Here is an 18331-nt window from a genome sequence, read left to right on the forward strand (position 1 = left end):
TCCTCTGGCCCCGCTCCAACAGCTCCGTGTCCTTCTGCTGTTGGTGCCCCAGAGCTGGAGGCAGCGCTGCAGGGGGGTCTCCCCCGAGGGGAGCAGAGGGGCAGAATCCCCCCCTCGCCCTGCTGCCCACGCTGCTGGGGATGCAGCCCAGGCTGCGGGGGGTTTCTGGGTTGCGAACGCGCGTTGCCTGCTCACGTTGAGCTTCTCATCCACCACCACCCCAACCATCCCTTTTCTTTGGCCGAGCCATAGCATCAAGCCTTTGGAAAGAAGCTGGGGTCAAACGCTGCATCCGTATGGAGCAGGGAAATATCCTCCTCCCTCCCAATGGGGCTCCTTACCACGTTTTCATCATGGCTCCCTTCCTCTTCGTCCTTTCCGAGTAGGTCTAGTAATTTCTCCTTGATCAGCTGCAAAAGAGGGAGGTTGGGTTAAGGTGGGCACCCACGAGGCATGGGGCAGCCTCACCCACCCAACGGGGCTGGGTCCAGGAGATGTGCTGGGTTTGGAGGACACCCTCCAAAGGATAGGGAGAAGGGGACAATCTTTCCAAGCAAACCGCCCCATGTGTCAAAACAGGCCTCTTCACATGGGAAAAAAACCCAAACCCACCCAAACCTCAATTTTTTAAATATATTTGGGGGTTTATTGAAAAATGTCAGCGATGCGAGCGCCGCTTCCCTTCACAGCCACATTATTTCCTTGGCAGCCGCGGCTGCTGAAGAACTTATTTTCAAGCGCAGTCCCAGTAGGGTTGAAAAGTGAGTGTTTTTCTGAAAAACCTCCACTGGGGGAGCGTGGCGGGGCGGGGGGAGGGGAGAGAAAAAAAAAAGAAGAACGCTAAAAACGTGAAGAATTGGGTCAGTTCCTAAGGAAGCGAGGTGGCCGCTGGCTGGCACGTGGAGACACGTGGTGGGTATTCGGGACCCCGATGAGTCCAGGAGCCCAACTCTGCCCCGGGACAGGACCAAAAGGAGGATTGTGCTGAGCCAACAATGCAAAAAAAACCCCCCCATCTCTACGGTCAATATTTCATCAGATTTTGCCTAAGCCACCGGGAAAGAATTGCTGTAGCCATTTGTTGGCAATCTCAAACGGTTTATAAATGCTTTGGTTGAAAACACAGTGAATTTTAGGAGCTCTGCACCCCGCCTCGACGCAACCCTGAGCGGATTGGATCAACCACGTAGATTAGGCAGCATTTAAGACATTTTAATTCCTTTTCTCCCCGCGCAGTGTGGGTTAAACATTTATATCACGGGTGACCACGGAGATGACCCCTGCGCAGGGCGTAGCTGGCCGAACCGGCTGCTGCATCCCCAGGCATCCTCTCCAAGGAGACAGGATGCTCTCTTAAGAGCCGCGCTTGCCCAAAAAGAAGAAAAAAAAAGAAAAAAAAAAAACAAACCCAAAAAAACAGCAAGAGGAAACTATTTGCCAAGTTTTATCAGCAGATGTCAAATAAAGGAGTTAAACAGAGAAGAAAAAACCAAACGCTGCGAGGGTTCTTATTACCTGCTTACGAAAGAACCCCAAGAAAGCCGGGAATAGGCGATTTTAATGAAATATTGTGTGCGTTCAGCCTCGGATATAAACTGAGGCACGGGGTTTGTTTGCACTCCGAAGCCATTATGAGCTTTACGCTTGTAATTTTCCATATATTTTATTGCAGAATAATGCCACCAAGTGCTCACAGCTGCCCAGAAGGGACTGGGATGGGGAGTGACCGTCTTAAAACGCGACTAGCATCCCAACTTTAATAACATGAAGGGGGTTTTCAAGCCCCGGCGAGCTCGGAGCAGACCGCGGTTGCCTGACGCCCCCGTGCACCTGGTTTGGCACGCGTTAAGGCAACAGCCACGAGCGACCCCCGGCTGCAATATCCCACGGGATTAAAAATTCCCAGTGCCATCACGGTACGGGGCTGAGACAGGGCTACGGGAGCACTGGGCTACGCAGGTATAAAATATTGCGTATTTGGGGGCGGGGGGCCCGAAGCCATGGCGTTAAAACCTGCAGATAGAGCGGATGAGCTGAATTCGCAGGAGGCACCTTCCCAGGGCCAAGGGCCGAGGACCTTGGGTTGGGATGTGTCCGATTTGTCGGGAACTGCCCATCTCTACAGGTGTTTGCATCCTCCTCCAAACTATACCCAAGGCATAAACTTATCCTTTCCTGCTACGAAACAGGACACGCTCTTGCGTGTTGGGGTCCCTGGGGTCATCTTGGTGCGAAGAGGTGGCTCCTCGGTGGCTGCAGCTCCTCTCCCTGCCTCCATTTCCCCTTTCATAACCCAAAATCATGAGCCTGACCCTCAACACGAAGCCTTCTGCAATGTGGCCATGAAGACTAGGAAGGAAAACCGACGGCTGTCGAGGAGGATGCTCCAGGGAGGGTTATTTTGGCTCATTTGAGAGGAAAAATGGGGCGGGAAAAGCCCAAGTGGGCTGGAATCTGCCTCTGCGCTCGCAGGGGCGACGGCGGAGGATGCTGGAGGGACGATGCCCGCAGGGACGCTGTGACAGCATGGGACCACCGAGGGCTGTGCTGGCACCTCGGCACAGAAAAGCCAAAATCCCCTGGGAGCTGCTGCGCTGTGCTGCTGGGCCAAGACACCAGCGCTCACCGGGGCAACTCGCTCAGGCAAAAAGAGATTAAAAATACGCAAGGGGCGTAACTCTGCTGCTGGAGAGCAGGAGGACGGAGGGCTGCCAGAAAGCAATGCCTTCTCCCGACTGCTTATTGCAATAATTCCCATTAAAGAGGGCTTGCACTCGGCCACCGTGGAGCCACGGGACCGCGCTCAAGCTCGTCTCGGTGCTTCCTAGAAAGCTCCTTGCTCCGGGGCTGCTGAAAGAGCTGCAGATAACAGGGACTGGGGTTTTTCCACCTCCCCAGCAGCGGTACAAGGTCTGGCCTCGCTGCTTCTCCCACCTGACGGCTGGATTGGGGCTCAGGCATTAATTGAAGGAGTTTTTCATAGAATCATAGGATCATAGAACGTGTTGGGTTGGAAGGGACCTCTAAAGGCCATCTAGTCCAACCCCCCTGCAGTGAGCAGGGACATCTTCAACTAGATCAGGTCGCTCAGAGCCTCATCCAGCCTGGCCTTGAATGTCTCCAGGGATGGGGCCTCCACCCCCTCTCTGGGCAACCTGGGCTAATGTCTCACCACCCTCAGCGTAAAGAACTTCACGATGACGATAAGGCCGCGCTGCTGGGAGAAGCCCAAGTGGGGACGGGGACAGGAGGGTGCAGCAGCAGGTCCCCAGCCAGCACCCCAGAGCCACCGCACCTCGGGCAGCACGAGATCCAGCGTAGGAAGCAGCACAGCCCCATGAAGGTGGTGCTTAATTAGCCCAAGCGAGAAGGAAACGTCGTTAGCAGAGGCAGGGTGCCAAGTGAACCTGGCTGTGCCATGCCATGGCTGCGTGCCAACCCCCTTCCCGCCGACGCAGGGACCTCCGCACCACGCTACATAGCTGTGACCCGACGACATAGCACTCCTGTCGAGCATTAATCGTATAGTACCATGAATTAACATGAATAATCCACGTGGGCACATTGGGCATGGAGGGTGCTGGTCCACGACTAGCCGAGCCTGGCATCGAGGCTGGCAAACCCACACCCCGCCAGAGGAACAAGGCGAAGGACGAGGGTCTTACCTCGTATATATAATCGAAGAGCTCTAGGATAGTGAGGATGCTAGCACCGATAAATAGCCCCATCTGGCCTCCAATGTCACCTAGGAGAGAGAACAACACGCAGGTGGCTTTTACCCCTGGGGTAAACGCTCCTAGAGGCACCCGTGCAACCACGGTGCAGCTCCCTGGGTGCTGCTGTCCCTGAAAAGTGGAGAAATGCATCACCCCAGAAACACCAACAGCTCTAACGGCGTGAAAAGCATCCCGGGAAGGACACTGCTGGCCACCAAAGCATTTCTCCTGCTAACGAGGCCATCAGCTGGAAGCCTAACGAGGATGCGATACCGCAGGCTGGCATCTGAGGAAGCCATCTGTCAGACAGCAGGCTGCGTCCTAGGAATCCCAAAGCCCAATTCCCAAACTGGGCTGGGGAAGGAGAAGGATGCTGGAGAAGAATTAGGTAACGTCCCCTGGAGCCAACAAAAAACCACAAAGCTGCCAAAGAGAGGAAAGGGAGAGGGAAGATGGTCTGCTTTTTTGGGGGGAGCATCTCAAAGCTGTCACCGCTCAAGTCCTACAGTCCCCCGGGGCTGGGGAAGGGCTGTGGACGAGGCACCGTGGGGAGAGGAGACTTCCAGGGACCTGCTGGGAAGGTAACCCCTGACGTGAGATGCTCTGCTACGCCAAACCGTGTGCTTCAGGGAAGACAAATCTCATGGGTTTTGCGGCAAAACACCCCACGGTTCAACCGTGTTGCTCCCCCGAGTGAAGGCACCCATGGGTGGCGGAGCTACCAGGACCTTTGCTGTGGGCGTCCATGAGACAGCGACAGCAGAAAGAGAGGAAAAAAGGTGCTTTGGGACAAAGATCTGGTTCGAAAGAGGCTGAGGACTGGGAGGTGATGAGACTCTGCCCAAAGCACTGGGGAACCCAGAGCAGGTGCAGATGGGGTCATGGCATGTACATTTTGGAGAGCTACCACAGCGGGGTGACGTGGGGGCACCCCAAGGGGCTTGGGGTGCTCTGCTCCCTGCAATGTCCCCCATCCCAGCACAGGCTCGCAGAGTCCAGCCCTACGGGATGGCCCGGCTTCAGCTTTTAACCAAAGGTGCTGATCACTCCCTGCATCCCAGGATGGATTTGGGGATTGGGAGTGGCTGAGTGGGCACAGAGCATGCTTGCTTCTCCTTCCTGACCAAATACCTCCACCCCAAAGACCCAATGGGTCCCAAGCACCCAAATCTGTAGGTGGCACCCACAAAGCTTGACCCATCTTGAGGTTGAGCAACCCAACAACTCCTCCACCTTCTCCATCAAGCTGTGGGGCACCACCCAAAGGCAAAGAGCTCAGGGTCCTGGCTGGCCATGCTGGAAAGGACGATTTAAGAGGTGATGGGTAGATGGTTTTAAGAGCTGTCCTCCACACACTACCCTTCCAGCGTTGAGGGCACCACAGAGACCATCCATCAACCGCTCAGCCCTGGGATTCCCAAAAAATAGGGCCTGGTAGCAAGCTGAGATGGACCACTCACATTAACCTTTCATGGGTGACACATGGACTAGCTGCGATCCCTGGGACATTCCCCAGCTTGCTGTTGGAAGAAAAATGGAAAGGTGGCTGGATCTTGCTGGGATTTCATGGCAATGCACATAACCCGTGCACCCACTCGTGGCATCTGTCTGTCCCATAAACACACACGGACCCCAAAATGCACCCCCACTCCCTCCTTACCAAGTAAGGCTGCCACTTCATAGGCTTTCTTCTGTTCAATTGTCTCATAGTTGAGTGCTTCAAAAAATATGTCCAGCACAAGAATATTCTCTCTGTAGAAAGAGGACAAGAGCATCAGCCCATCAGCCACTAATGGGCTTGTGTGCTTTGGGAGAAGAAAAAAAATGGGAATTTGGGGCTTTCGTCCCCTCCCTGTCCTGACTCTTCTCCTTCTGGGGTCCTCAGCAACCCACAGACACTTGGACCACCTGGAGACCAAGACCACAGGGCACCTATAGGACGCTGGCAGCCTTAGCAGAAGCTGGAAAATGTTTTCCCAAGATCCCTCAGGATCTGAGCTCTGGATCTCACTTTGATTATAACAGCAAGAGTCCAAAGGATGCATAATATGCAATAACTCTCTCTGCCTCCACAAGGCAATAATGGGCCCAGCGCTGGGAGTGGTCCATGACAGCGGCTGCCTGAGGTCCACAGCCCAGACTCAGGTAGAGAGTAGCCACATCTCAGATAGGGCCAGCAAGACCGTGCTTCCCTGACAAAATAAAAGGAGGTTTTGCACTTTTTTTTCTGCTGGGTATGGGGTATGCTCATGGAGACAAGGCCAGGGAGGGACTATACAGTTGTCCTGAAACACATCTACTGAGATGAAAGCAACCTACACCTCATCTCTTCAAGGGTTTCACCCCAACCCTCCGTGGAGGACGTACCTCTGTTCAGTGATACAGGCATTGGCAAGGTCTGGTCTTAGCATGGGCTGGTTTAAACTCCCAACAGGGTTTTACAGACACTTTCCCCCATAAAGCAAAGGAGATCTGTCTTTGGCAACACTCACGAGATGTATTTTTCCGACTTGTTGAACTTCTTCTCCAGGTACTTGGCTGAAGTCTTGCTGGGGATCTTGACCATGGAGAGCTCTTTGTTGTACCTGGTCAGGTTACAGGGTGTCCTGCAGATGCAGTAATTGCTGTCCTTTTCAGCAAGCAAACCTGGAGAAGGTCATGGAGTTAGATCTCAGAGAATCAGGGACACAGAGCAGATGTGGGAGCAGAGGTCATGCCACCCAGGGAGGGGCCAAGGAGTCACATCTCAGAAATGCTGCAGGAAAACCAGTCCTGGCCATTACTCTCCCACTTCATCCCATGGCCAACCCCACCATCTTGGAGAGAGGCCTTTTGCCAGAGGCTACACTCTGTTACCAGCATCTGCTCGGGGAACACGTGGTGATCGAGTCTCCTAAATCCAGACCTGGAATGGGTCCCTCCCGCCCAAACCCAGACCCAGACCTGGAGGTGCTCCCCTCCTACATATCCTGGGGTGCCCGTTATCCCGAGGGTTTCTGCACTGATGGAGCCCCGTGCCCCATGTAGAACCAGAAGAAACTTCACCCTGGGGTGCACCCAGCCCTTCCCAACAGGTTGGGTCTCACGAAAACCCATCGCCGGGTTGCGGCTGCTCTAGATCATCCCAGTCCTGCCAGCCAGGAGGACGCAGGCTGCTGGAAGTCCCTCCAGCCCGGGATACCCGTGGTACCCAGGGATATCACCCGGTACTCACCGAGCGCAGGTTCTGCGCATTCCTTATACTGCTCCGGGGTACAGAAGGGCGCATCCCCTGCAGGGAGAGGACACATCCATCACTGGGCATCAGCCACCGCTGCTGCGAGGGAGCTGGGGACTGCTGGCCTCCCCGCGGGGACCACAAGGACCTCCCTGTAGCGAAGCGAACCCAGGCTGGGGATGGGCAGCATCCCCCCCACCTCTGCCCCTCCCGGGGGCCGTTTCTTGCAAACCAAGGGGTGGGTTACTGGAAATACCACCCAGGGCTGTTAAGTGGGGCCAAATATGGGGAAATCAGACCCAGGTCCCTCTGCCACGTCCTGCCCCTATTTCAGGGCCTTTTGCAAAGGTTATTAGCATCCTTCTTTCCTTAGGGAAAGGTATTCCCAGCTCCTTTAATCCTTGGTCCCTTTCCAGCTCATTAACCCCTAATGAGGGATGGAGGGAGGGGGGGTCCCTGCGCCCCCCGGCACACTCACCTGGCATGTGAACCATTTTGCAGTTGCAGTTTTCCACAATATACCGGGTCTCGCAGTCGATCCTGCAAGCCGTGATACTGTAAACGGGAAAGAAGTCTAAGCCCATATCCGACGAGCGACATTCACCCCACGGCGGAGGCAGGTACGTCAGCTGCAAGAGAGGGAGGAGCGGGGTGTCAGGGGACGCTGGGGACCAGCAGCGAGGAGCGGGGCACAGCATCTCCCTCCTCTTGCCATTTTAGTGATGTTTGTAAGGAGGGGACCAAGCGGTGCTGTTGCAAGGGAAGGCCACAGCATGACTTTGGCCAAGTGAGAGTCTTTAGCAAGGTCTTCTGCTCCAGAGCTGCTCTGCCGCATCCCTCCAACCCAGCATCTCCGGGAGCAGAGCCACCGCAGGATGGTGCACTGGAGATGTGCAGCGCCAGAGGTTTTCCAAGACCAGCTCTGTGGTCTTTCTTGCGCCACTGGGAAAATCTTGCCCATGCAGGGACCGAGGGAGAAGCTCCGACCTGCAAATCATCTCTGACTTTGGTGAGAGCAAACATGGGGTTGTTGGTACCGGTCACAGAATCCCAGAATCCCAGCCTGGCCGGGGCGGGAAGGGCCCTCTGGAGATCATCCCCTCCAACCCCCGGCCAGAGCAGGGTCACCCAGAGCAGGTGGCACAGGAACGCGGCCAGGCGGGGTTGGAATGTCTCCAGAGATGGAGACTCCCCCACCTCTCTGGGCAGCCTGTGCCAGGGCTCTGCCACCCTCACAGCAAAGAAGTTCCTCCTCCTGTTGAGATGGAACTTCCCAGGGGCAAGTTTGTGCCCGTTACCCCTTGTCCTGTCCCCGGGCACCACTGAGAAGAGCCTGGCCCCATCCTCCTGACACCCCCCCTTTCAGTATTTATCAGCGTTGATAAGATCCCCCCTCAGCCGTCTTTTTTCCAGGCTGAAGAGACCCAAATCCCTCAGCCTTTCTCCATCAGAGAGGTGTTCCAGTCCCCTCAGCATCTCGGTGGCCCTTTGCTGTCCCCTCTCCAGCAGTTCCCTGTCCTTCTTGAACCGGGGAGCCCAGCACTGGCCCCAGTGCTCCAGCCGTGGCCTCCCCAGGGCAGAGCAGAGGGGGAGGATGAACCTTCCTCCACCTGCTGGCCACGCTGTTCTCGATGCCCCCCAGGATGCCATTGGGCTTCTTGGCCACCAGGGCACATTGCTGGCCCATGGATAGCTCCCATCTCCAGCTTACTCTAACCTCTGAACTGCCCCACTCCGTGCCACTCGTGGGGACAACGCAGACAGCGCTGGTGACACTGAGGAGCAGAACGGGGTGGCAGTGAGACCCCGGCAATGGCTGTGACTGCTCTGTGACTGCTCTGGCGTCAGCAAAGCTGCCACGTTTGCACCGTTCCCTTCTTCAGGCACTTTTCTCGTTGATGAAAAATGCAGCAGATCACAACCCTCAGAGAGGGCCAGGGACTTGGGAAGCATGCAGAAAGGATCAAGAACAGTTCAGCAGCTAGAGATTGCTGCAGAAGGTGAAAAATCCAAGGAAAGGGCGTACCAAAGGAGCCTCCAAACCTTCCTGCTCCCCATGGAGGGATGGCTCTGCTCAGAGCCGTGCTGCCACGGGAGATGGTGCCAGGCAGAGCTGTACCTCGCTGCAGCCTCCCAGAAGGCAGACAAGTCCATCACCTCATTTTTCCAAACACCCACGCTGGGGGAGAGCCCCGTGGAGCGAGATACACGTTCATCCACTCTCCCGGCACCCCATGATGACAAGGAACCCGCCGCCTTCTCCCCTGTTTGCACATCACCTCGCGTGAGGCTCACGACTTCTCTGCTCAGTGCTAGGGCAATGCAAACCCTTCTGCTGTTACCGCTTTATTTAACACAAATGCAAAGATAAGGTAAGCAGGACTCCACAACCCACCGCCGAAACCTTAATCCAGAGCCCAGAACACGCCGGAGGACAAACAGTCACTCTCTGGCCCCCACGGCCAAATCTACCTCGTTCCTCTTCTCTCCGCAGCCTGGCAGCCTTTCCCGTTTCTCTTTGCTAAATGCTCCGCACAACTCTTTGCTAAAGAGCAGAAAATAGCATTCCCCTAACCCCTCCTTCTTCGTCTTTTAAAGCAGTGTCCAATTTGCTCTGCTTTGCTCCAAACACGGAACGTTTTGTGCTGGCAAAGCGCGTTGGCTGAACAAAAACATTTGCTTTAAAAAGTGTAGTAACATTAATCACGTCCTCAAATAAATATGTAAACATATGTTGATGGACTATGAGCCTAGGACTTAGTGGCGAGGCTCTGCGGTGCGCGTCTTGGGTTTCTGCTGGAGATTGATGGGAAAGGGAGGAGAAAAAGAGATGACCCAAGAAGTGGAGGCAGACGCTGTGGGATAAAAAACAACCTCATGAATCCTTCAGGCACGGACCTGCCGTAACTATGACAAAATTACCACTCTGCAAACCGTCTGGAGCCCACGCTCTGCTGTAGGTTTACCCCATGAGATCTTCTGTGGGAAGAGAGCTCCAGCTCTCCAAAGCACCCTGTGAAGAGATGTCCACCTTGTGCAGCAGGTTGCAGCGCTGGGGCGCTGGTGAAACTCCCTGTGGCTTTGATTTATGAACCGCTCAGGCGTTAAAAATCCATAACGGCCTTAAATTGCAGCCAGGAAGAGAAAGACGAGATGTTAGGAAGAACGTGGGGACGCTTGGGTATGGCAACAGTCTGCCTTGGAGGGGCACGAAACCTGGAAGCTAAAGGAGAGTTTGGGGAAGACGGCAGGCTTCAGAGGGTGATCCTGCCCTCTGGGGCTGGACAACCTCTCAACTCAGCCAAACCAAAGCCGTTCCTTCTCTAGGAACAATTTTGCTGTGAACAGTTTCCATCCAGGGCTCCAGAGGTGCTTTGCTTACTCCAGCACTTTGCTTGCTGCATCTACGGGGATTACGCTGGTTCCCAGTTAGTTCTGTCTCCAACGGGCTGATGCGGGCTTTACGGGACCAGCTGGAACCGTGGACGTGGCAGCCCTGTGGCACACCCGTCTTCTAGATGAGCCAGAGGTCCTCCCCAGGACGAGATGGTCGCGCAAGGTCTTCCTTGACCCCAAGGCTGGAGCCGAGAAAAGCTCAGACCTGCCTGCCCAAGGGTGAAGGGGGTCTCTGTGTGATGGTCAACCCCTCTTTGGCTCTGGATGCCTCCAGCAGCCAGGGATGGAGGGATCACCAGCTCCCTTCCCCTGCTCCTGTGAGCACCAACCCTACTTTCAAGCACTGATGAGACACAAACCGTTGCGGCGACGTCGAGCTGCATGTCCCGCTCAGCGCCTCTGCAGGATGCTATGCCCTCCAGAGCCAGCCATCGCCCGTGGGTGCCCGGCCTGCTTGGGGTGGGATGCGAGCTCCGGCATCCCCAAAATCGGCCTCAGTCCGTGCTGCTGCTCAAACTGCTCAGAAAAGCAACAGCGGCGAGAGCCGTTCTGCCACCTGGAGCGACGCGCACCGATCGCTGTGCTCAGCGGGGCCGATCTGAAGAGCAGACAGTATCCAGAAGGGGTGCGAAGATGCAGCAGGTGACGGAGGGATCCCATCTGCGGGGACCAGCTGAGGCATTAAGGGAGGAAAAAAAAAAAAAAAGCAGTTCCCAGCAATTTCGGCATCCTCCAAGAAACAGGCCTGGCTCGCAATGGGGTGGTTTGGAAAGTCAGCAAAGCAGCACCTTGGAACGAAAATATCAAGAGCATCTCTGTGACAATGGCAAAGCACTGTTTGAAGGGGATCTTTTCTCATTTGCTTTACACTCGCAATATAATGGAGTACCAGATGCCATCATTTAGTCATCCGCGGCGGAGAAAAGGGCCCATATGTTGCACGTTGTATGATAAAGGAGAATAAATAATCGCGGTCTCAGATGGTGTCAGCTCTCTTCCAAGCACGGCTACACACAAATCTTTTAAGCCCTTTAAATTTTATTCTGAAATGTAGGTGACGAGATCAGAAAACGATGGGAGTCGTGACCAGATATTTAGCTTACACACTTTTTTGCTCAGCCAGCGTTGGATTTGAGCCACGGCGCTTGTGAACTGGCACGGCATATCTGCAGGAGGCGCACGGCCTGAATGATTCATTAAACCCTAATCGATGCCACTTCGTTAACAGAGTTATAGCCCGTTTTGTAGCCAGGACCACGAGCACTGACCACCCCCATACCAAAAAGCAAAGCTGGTTTGCACCTCCCCAAAAGCGTGGCGTTCCTTTTGGATTTGCTGCTTTGCTGCACACGCGATCCCGTGCGCACACTTGCACACACACAAGTGTGCGCGTGCACGCGGAATTCACTTTCCCCCGTCTTCCTAAAGACGCAGGAATAGAATCATAGAATCATAGAATCGTCTCGGTTGGGAGGGACCTTTCAGATCATTGACTCCAACCATCAACAAACCACTGCCCAACCCACCACTACCCCATGTCCCTCAGCACCACGTCTGCCCGGCTTTTAGATACCTCCAGGGATGGTGACTCCACCACTACCCTGGGCAGCCTCTTCCAATGCTTGACGAGCCTTTCCGTGTAGAAATTTTTCCCAGTATCCATCCCAGATGCAACACATCTCCCCTGCCAGAAGCCAAGGTTTTTCTCTCCCTACCCCTCTCTGAATGGCCAATACTTAAGAGCAGAAAAAGCCTCTTGGTGCATTTAACCCCAGCGGAGTTTTTTTTGCTCTGCGGTATAACCGCTTTCCCTGTTTTTGAGAAAAGCGCATCGTGTCTGGGACCAACAGGAAACTCCAGGGAAGCTCCAACTTTTACTATTTAAAGGAAATTTCCCCAGTGAAACTCCTGGCCATGGAGCAGAGCCCTGTGGGGTGCGATATAAACACCTCAGTGCTGCCTTGTGGTACATTAATCCCTACCTTGTACAGAATCCCAGCATCCCAGCCTGGCCGGGGTGGGAAGGGCCCTCTGGAGATCATCCCCTCCAACCCCCGGCCAGAGCAGGGTCACCCAGAGCAGGTGGCACAGGAACGCGGCCAGGCGGGGTTGGAATGTCTCCAGAGACGGAGACTCCCCCACCTCTCTGGGCAGCCTGTGCCAGGGCTCTGCCACCCTCACAGCAAAGAAGTTCCTCCTCGTGTTGAGATGGAACTTCCCAGGGGCAAGTTTGTGCCCGTTACCCCTTGTCCTGTCCCCGGGCACCACTGAGAAGAGCCTGGCCCCATCCTCCTGACACCCCCCCTTTCAGTATTTATCAGCGTTGATAAGATCCCCCCTCAGCCGTCTTTTTTCCAGACTGAAGAGACCCAAATCCCTCAGCCTTTCTCCATCAGAGAGGTGTTCCAGTCCCCTCAGCATCTCGGTGGCCCTTTGCTGTCCCCTCTCCAGCAGTTCCCTGTCCTTCTTGACCCGGGGAGCCCAGCACTGGCCCCAGTGGTCCACTTACATCTCTCTATCACTGCGCAGGGATTTCTTGCTGCTGGCTACGGCTCCGAGCAGAGCCCCGAGATGCGGCGGCTGTAACCGGAGCATCTCCCACATCTCAGGTGGACCGGCACCGGGAATCCGAGCGCTTCCCCCTCCATCACCGGCTCGGTGGGAAGCAGCACTGCAGGGAAGGTTCATTCGAAGTATGCCAGGCAAATCTGTGCTTCTTCCTCCGGGCAAGATTTTCCAGCCAAATCTCCCTGGGCTGGCAGGGTCGGACCCTCCCTCCCCTGAGCAAGTCAATGAACTCTTCCCTCTCCAAGGGGCTCATCAAGGGCTATTACCTGGAGCCTCCGTCGTAATTACAGCTTGAAAGACTCGTTGATTCCCTCGTTCTCTGTAATTTGTAATCAGAAGCAAACTCTCGACTGATCAGCAGCCAGATAGGGCTGCGGGACCTCTCCGGAGGGAGAAGGCACACCATCAGGGATCACCCACATTTCCCACATCCTGCCTCAAGGCCCAAAGGTAATTTGGTCCCACGAAAGCTTCCCTCACCTTTCCCAGGTGGTTTTGATGAGCAGGGACCAACGTCCCAAGTCTCCGATGTGGTCAGCTCTTGTCCTCACCTTTTATTTGCAGTGATGTCCGAAGGCGGCTGCTGTTACCGTCTGTTTGGAGCCCCAGCAGCATCGCTCACAGGACCGCCAGGACCGCCGGGTTGCATCCTCTCAACTGCTCCCTGTTATCCTTCAAAGAGACGATCCAGCCCCAGAGCCGGGTAGGGTTTTACCCATCGCATAGCTCCCCTTGCAGTGAAAGACTCGAATCAAAGGGCCAAACTCTTCTGCAGGGTTTCCTGCCCTGAAATGCAATGGAGCAGGATCCGGAGGTTCTTCCCTCCAGCTTCATGGCTTCATGGCCTGCGGACCAGCTCCATCCATGCTCCTGTTGCCTCTCCTGCCTTGGCATAGGATTCCGGATGCCCTGCAAGCCCTGGGGTTAACACAATGGTGAAGCCACCCACAAGAGCATCCCTCCTTAACCCCCTCCTCGCCAAAATGGGGCTGCAACTTCAAGCAAAGCCTTCACCTCCAAAGCGCTTGGCCCCAGAGAGCTGCCCCAGCAACTTATTTTAGACATTTGGAAACTAGATGATCTCCAAAAGTCCCTTCCAACGCCTACCAGTCTGTGATTCTGTGATTTGACATTTGCATTTCCTGGCCACGATGCTACCGAGGCTGCTGCATCGCCTGGAAGAGCATGCCGGGGAGCCGAGCCCGCCTCGCCGGCCGGCAAACAGGAGCACACGAGACGGAGCGTGTAAACAATGTAAACGGGAGAGACGCTAATTGGATTGGATTCCTCTCCCCGGCAGCCGTGCAGAGTTTTCCTCCTCTCGAGGGAACAGCTTTCCCCTCTTCCAGATGATGCTGATTTGGGGTCGGAGGGAGGGCTACGGCGCTGGACCGGAGGCGGCTTGCCCAAGGATGCTGAGCTGCTCCCCTCCAACCCGCTCCGCCTACCACCAAAGACAAACCGCTTTTCTTTCAAGCTAGAGGGGGGGAAAAAAAATAATCATAAAAGCAAAAGGAAAAGCAGAGGTAAAGGCAGCAGGGACAGTTTCTGCCCTCTGTTCCTGCAGGAGAGCAGCGCCGAGCTCTAATTTTGCTCCGCTGCCGTGGCAGCTTTCCAAGGGCACATACCCCTCCCCGGTCTCGCCCTTGTAGAAACTCATCTTCAGCCTGTAATTGAGGCTGACAAACTTACCTCCTCGTGCTTTCGCAATCACTAATACTTACCTAATTAACAAAATGCTTTTTAAATTCTCTTGATCCCGGCTGTTGGGGATTCCGACAAGCGGTTACGAACCGGCAGGCGCCGAGTAGGAAAAGAAACAAATTGACTTGTCTCCTTAAAAGCAGGACGGAGCTCGCTTGCTGGAAACTGCAAGGGAAGGGTGGGCTGCTCTCGGCAAACCGGGGAAGGGGGGGACAGACTCGGCTGGCAGCGGCGGGGGCCGTTCGGCACAGCCTCCTCCCTGCCACAGCCCCTGTTCCTGGCCACGCTGCGGCCCCTCGTAGCCACCCCTGGCACTGAGCCTCCCGACAACTGCCAGCATCTCTCTGCTGCCAGAAAAGGCTTTTTTTTTTTTTGATTTAGTTTCAGTGGTATCTCTGTTCTTTTCTACGTGCTGTAATTTTATGCAATAGGGAAGACGTGGAAACGCAGAGGAGCTGTTTCCAACACAAGGTCGGGGTAGTTTCAGCCCGGTTTGTAACGATGGATCCGGCTTTGGGGACGCATCCTGCATCGCCTGGGCTCTGGGCTACGGCTCAGCCCCTCTCCTGCTTCCTCCATGGCCGGGTCCCCCACCTGCTGCCACCAAACCTCAGGCAGCGACCAGCAAAGAGGGATCAAACCTCTCCCCGAACACGGCAACAACTAGAGGGGGTGTCTTCGCATTTGCTCACAACTAAATAACGACCAGAAACCTCCGCTCTTTAATGAGACATCAAATAGCAGCAACTGACTGGAATTTCAATCCCAGGCAGCTTTAGCACTTGTAAAATGCTTAAAAAGCTCGGCCTACGCACAGCTCTCCCAGTTAATGATGCTGGAAGTTGTCTATTTGCCGTCTACCTTTGCCGTGCCGGGTGCGATACCTCGTCGTTCCTTCTCATTTGCTCCCTTCTTTGCATGCACCAAAGAAGTTGTCTTTAAGGAGAAGGGCTTAACCCTTCCAGCAGCTGGAAGGTCCCCATGCACTGAGCTCAGGGAAATTATTACAGCCCACCAGTCCCCAGCTGCTGGAGGGGGAGCGGACACCGGAAGAAAAATGTGATTTTGGAGCTCAGGTTCCTCCGGGTCCCCGTTTCCTCAGAAACGATTTTGCAAATCAAATAGGAATATTGAAACCTCCTCAGAAAGTCCAGGGCAGCCCCCTTCAGAGGCTCGTCCCGGCTTTGCTCCCAGAACGGCTGCTCCCGGCAGTCGCTGCATCTACTGCTCAGTTCTACCTCCCGGCTAAAGGAGACGGACCCCTCGCTCGTGTGCACGCTCGGTCTTACATGGCAACAAACTCTTCTCTCTCCTTCCTGGTCACCTCCTTGGCACATCCACAGCCAGCAAAAGCGTTCCCCCTCATTCTGCCGGACACCCTTGGCTGTATTTGTTGGACTACGTTGGCCAAACTGCTACAGAGGTACCCAATTCGGCGGGTGCGTGGCAGGAGTTGGACCCTCTGAAGCTCTCCTGTCCTCAGCCAGCAGCTTTTTAGTGTTTTTAAAAAAATCCTCGTATCCGTATAATATGGGGAAGGGTTAGCAGGAGCCCCCAGACGACTACTTCACCTGCATCCCTGATGTTTTCTCTTTCTGATCTCCTTCCTAAGCGAGGCCTTTCCGATCTCTCCCGGTTCAGACGCACCATTCCTGGCCCTGACTCAAGTCCATCACTTGCCTCCGAACCCGTTTTCTTTTGCATCCTTTTAGAAACAGGCTGATTCACTCCTAATGCTGTTTTCTAAGCAAAACCGCCCCCCTGCCCTACAAAAACAGCCACGCAATCATTTTTGTACGTCTCCTCCTTTGAACCGGTCCCGTGCAATGAAGTTTTCTATGCGTCTGGCCGGTTTGCTTCTTGTTGTTGAATTAATTAAGAGTCCGATGATATACCAGAGGAAATCAACTGGGAGTGCGTGGGACTGAGGGAAACAGAAAGAAATCGGAGAGTGGATGTTCTTCTGGGAGGATGTGTAAGACCGTAGGTTGGAGAAGATGCTCTGAGCGAGGGTTAGGAAACATGGGAAATACTATTTAATTGCTTCTAATTTTCAAATGCCGCTGCCCACACCCTGTTTGGAAATACGGGCTTCAGTGCGATCGCTGCCAGACCCCGAGTCGTGTTTTCCTGCCTCTGTAATTACACTTTTGATACCGCAGTTGGTGGTAGCTGATGGTCTCTGTCCCGTGCAAGCATTACGAGGGGATGAGTCTCCAAGGCACGCTAGAGCCCTATTAAACAATATTGCTCCATCTTCGAACCTGTTGCTTAATTGAAGCCTCTTAAATTTTTTATTGCCAAGTTGGCAGAAATTGCCATTTTTAGTGCGCTTTTCATCTTCTCTAACGCGTCGTGCCGATGGCGTGGCAGGGAGCTGCCGAGACGGGGGAGGTCCCATTCTCCGATCCCATCCCTTCTGGGAGAGGCTCGGGCGATGCCGCCGAGATACGGCGATGATGCTGTAAAACCCAGCCGGGAAAAGAGGATTAAAAGGAGCCAAATCCAGGAGGAATTTATCTTTCTCCAGCGGATCAACCCTCCGAAATGTAATTTCCAGTGCGCTCACCCACGCCTCGGTGCTGTGGTGCGGTGCAAGGCTATGGGGGGGATATTGCAGCCTCCTCAAAGCCACGCACAACGCAAGGTCCGGGGAGGCTTGTTATAGCACCAGACTCACCCAAAACTGCTGGAAAAAGGGAAAAATTGAGATGTACCTCTCCAAAGCCAAGAGCAGCAGGCGCTGAAAGGCACTGCCCTACTCGGGGTGGTCCTGCCCTCCCTTGGAACCCGTCCGGAGGGTGACAGCCCCCCGAGCCAGCTCCTGCGCAGCTCCGAGCTTTGCCCATTCACGAGAAAATAAACCTTATTCATTAGACTCAGCAATTGCCATGGAAACCGCTCCCCTGCACGGCCGGAGCATCTCTCGCTGCAAGGCACAACGGGGACCGCGGCCAGCTCTCCCCATGTAAAACGGTGTGAAAACCCCCCAAAACACCAGCTATGGTCTCGCACGTCCATGTAAACCGCTACAGCTCCTTTCACGGTGTGTTCAGAGACAGCCACTGCCGTGGTGTACGGAAAGTCACCCAGAGAGGATGTTTTTATAGAATCACAGAACGGTTTGGGTTGGAAGGGACCTTAAAGACCACCCAGTTCCAAAATCCTGCCCTGGGCAGGGACACCTCCCACCAGCCCAGGTTGCTCCAAGCCCCGTCCAACCTGGCCTTGAACCCCTCCAGGCATGGGGCAGCCACAGCTTCTCTGGGCAACCCGGGCCAGGGGCTCACCGCCCTCACAGCAAAGAATTTCTTCCTCAGATCTCATCCAAATCTCCCCTCTTTCAGTTTGAGGACTTTACCCCGTGTCCTATCATCACATTCCCTGATCCAGAGTCCCTCCCCATCCTTCCTGTAGGCCCCCTTTAGGGACTGGAAGGGGCTCCAAGGTCGCCCCGGAGCCTTCTCTTCTCCAGGCAAAGAGATACCCGTGCAAAGTCCCTCTTACCATGCCGCTATTGCAAACCAGCACGACAGCGTTACAGCATTAACATTCCCAAACTGGTAAATGGACCTTAAAAGTGTACCTAAAAAGCAGAGGGAGAAGAAAAACTGATTTGGTTTCTTTTTTGTTTAGGCTGACAGCTAATTTTAAAGGGAGATTTGATGAGATCAGGCACCATCACGGAGCCAGAGTTTGCTTTCGATAAGGGCCTTTCGGAAAGCTCTCG

At 54.7% G+C, this 18331-nt stretch overlaps 2 protein-coding genes across 2 annotated transcripts in view; one reads left to right on the top strand and one right to left on the bottom strand.

Moving 5' to 3' along the window:
* Window positions 1-18331, top strand: part of LOC128919412 (uncharacterized) — a 171393-nt gene that overhangs the window by 88111 nt on the left and 64951 nt on the right. The gene's annotated exons all lie outside the window — the stretch shown is intronic.
* The window catches only part of ASIC2 (acid sensing ion channel subunit 2), a 529690-nt gene that overhangs the window by 1675 nt on the left and 509684 nt on the right, over window positions 1-18331 (bottom strand). The window contains exons 4-9 of the mRNA XM_054224735.1: window positions 7412-7562; window positions 6931-6987; window positions 6209-6362; window positions 5377-5468; window positions 3666-3745; window positions 342-410 (exon numbers count right to left, since the gene is read on the bottom strand). Coding sequence (XP_054080710.1) covers window positions 342-410; window positions 3666-3745; window positions 5377-5468; window positions 6209-6362; window positions 6931-6987; window positions 7412-7562 — 603 coding nt within the window. The remainder of the gene's footprint in view (window positions 1-341; window positions 411-3665; window positions 3746-5376; window positions 5469-6208; window positions 6363-6930; window positions 6988-7411; window positions 7563-18331) is intronic.

Source organism: Rissa tridactyla, chromosome 19 (assembly GCF_028500815.1).
Source record: "Rissa tridactyla isolate bRisTri1 chromosome 19, bRisTri1.patW.cur.20221130, whole genome shotgun sequence".
Taxonomy (NCBI): domain Eukaryota; kingdom Metazoa; phylum Chordata; class Aves; order Charadriiformes; family Laridae; genus Rissa; species Rissa tridactyla.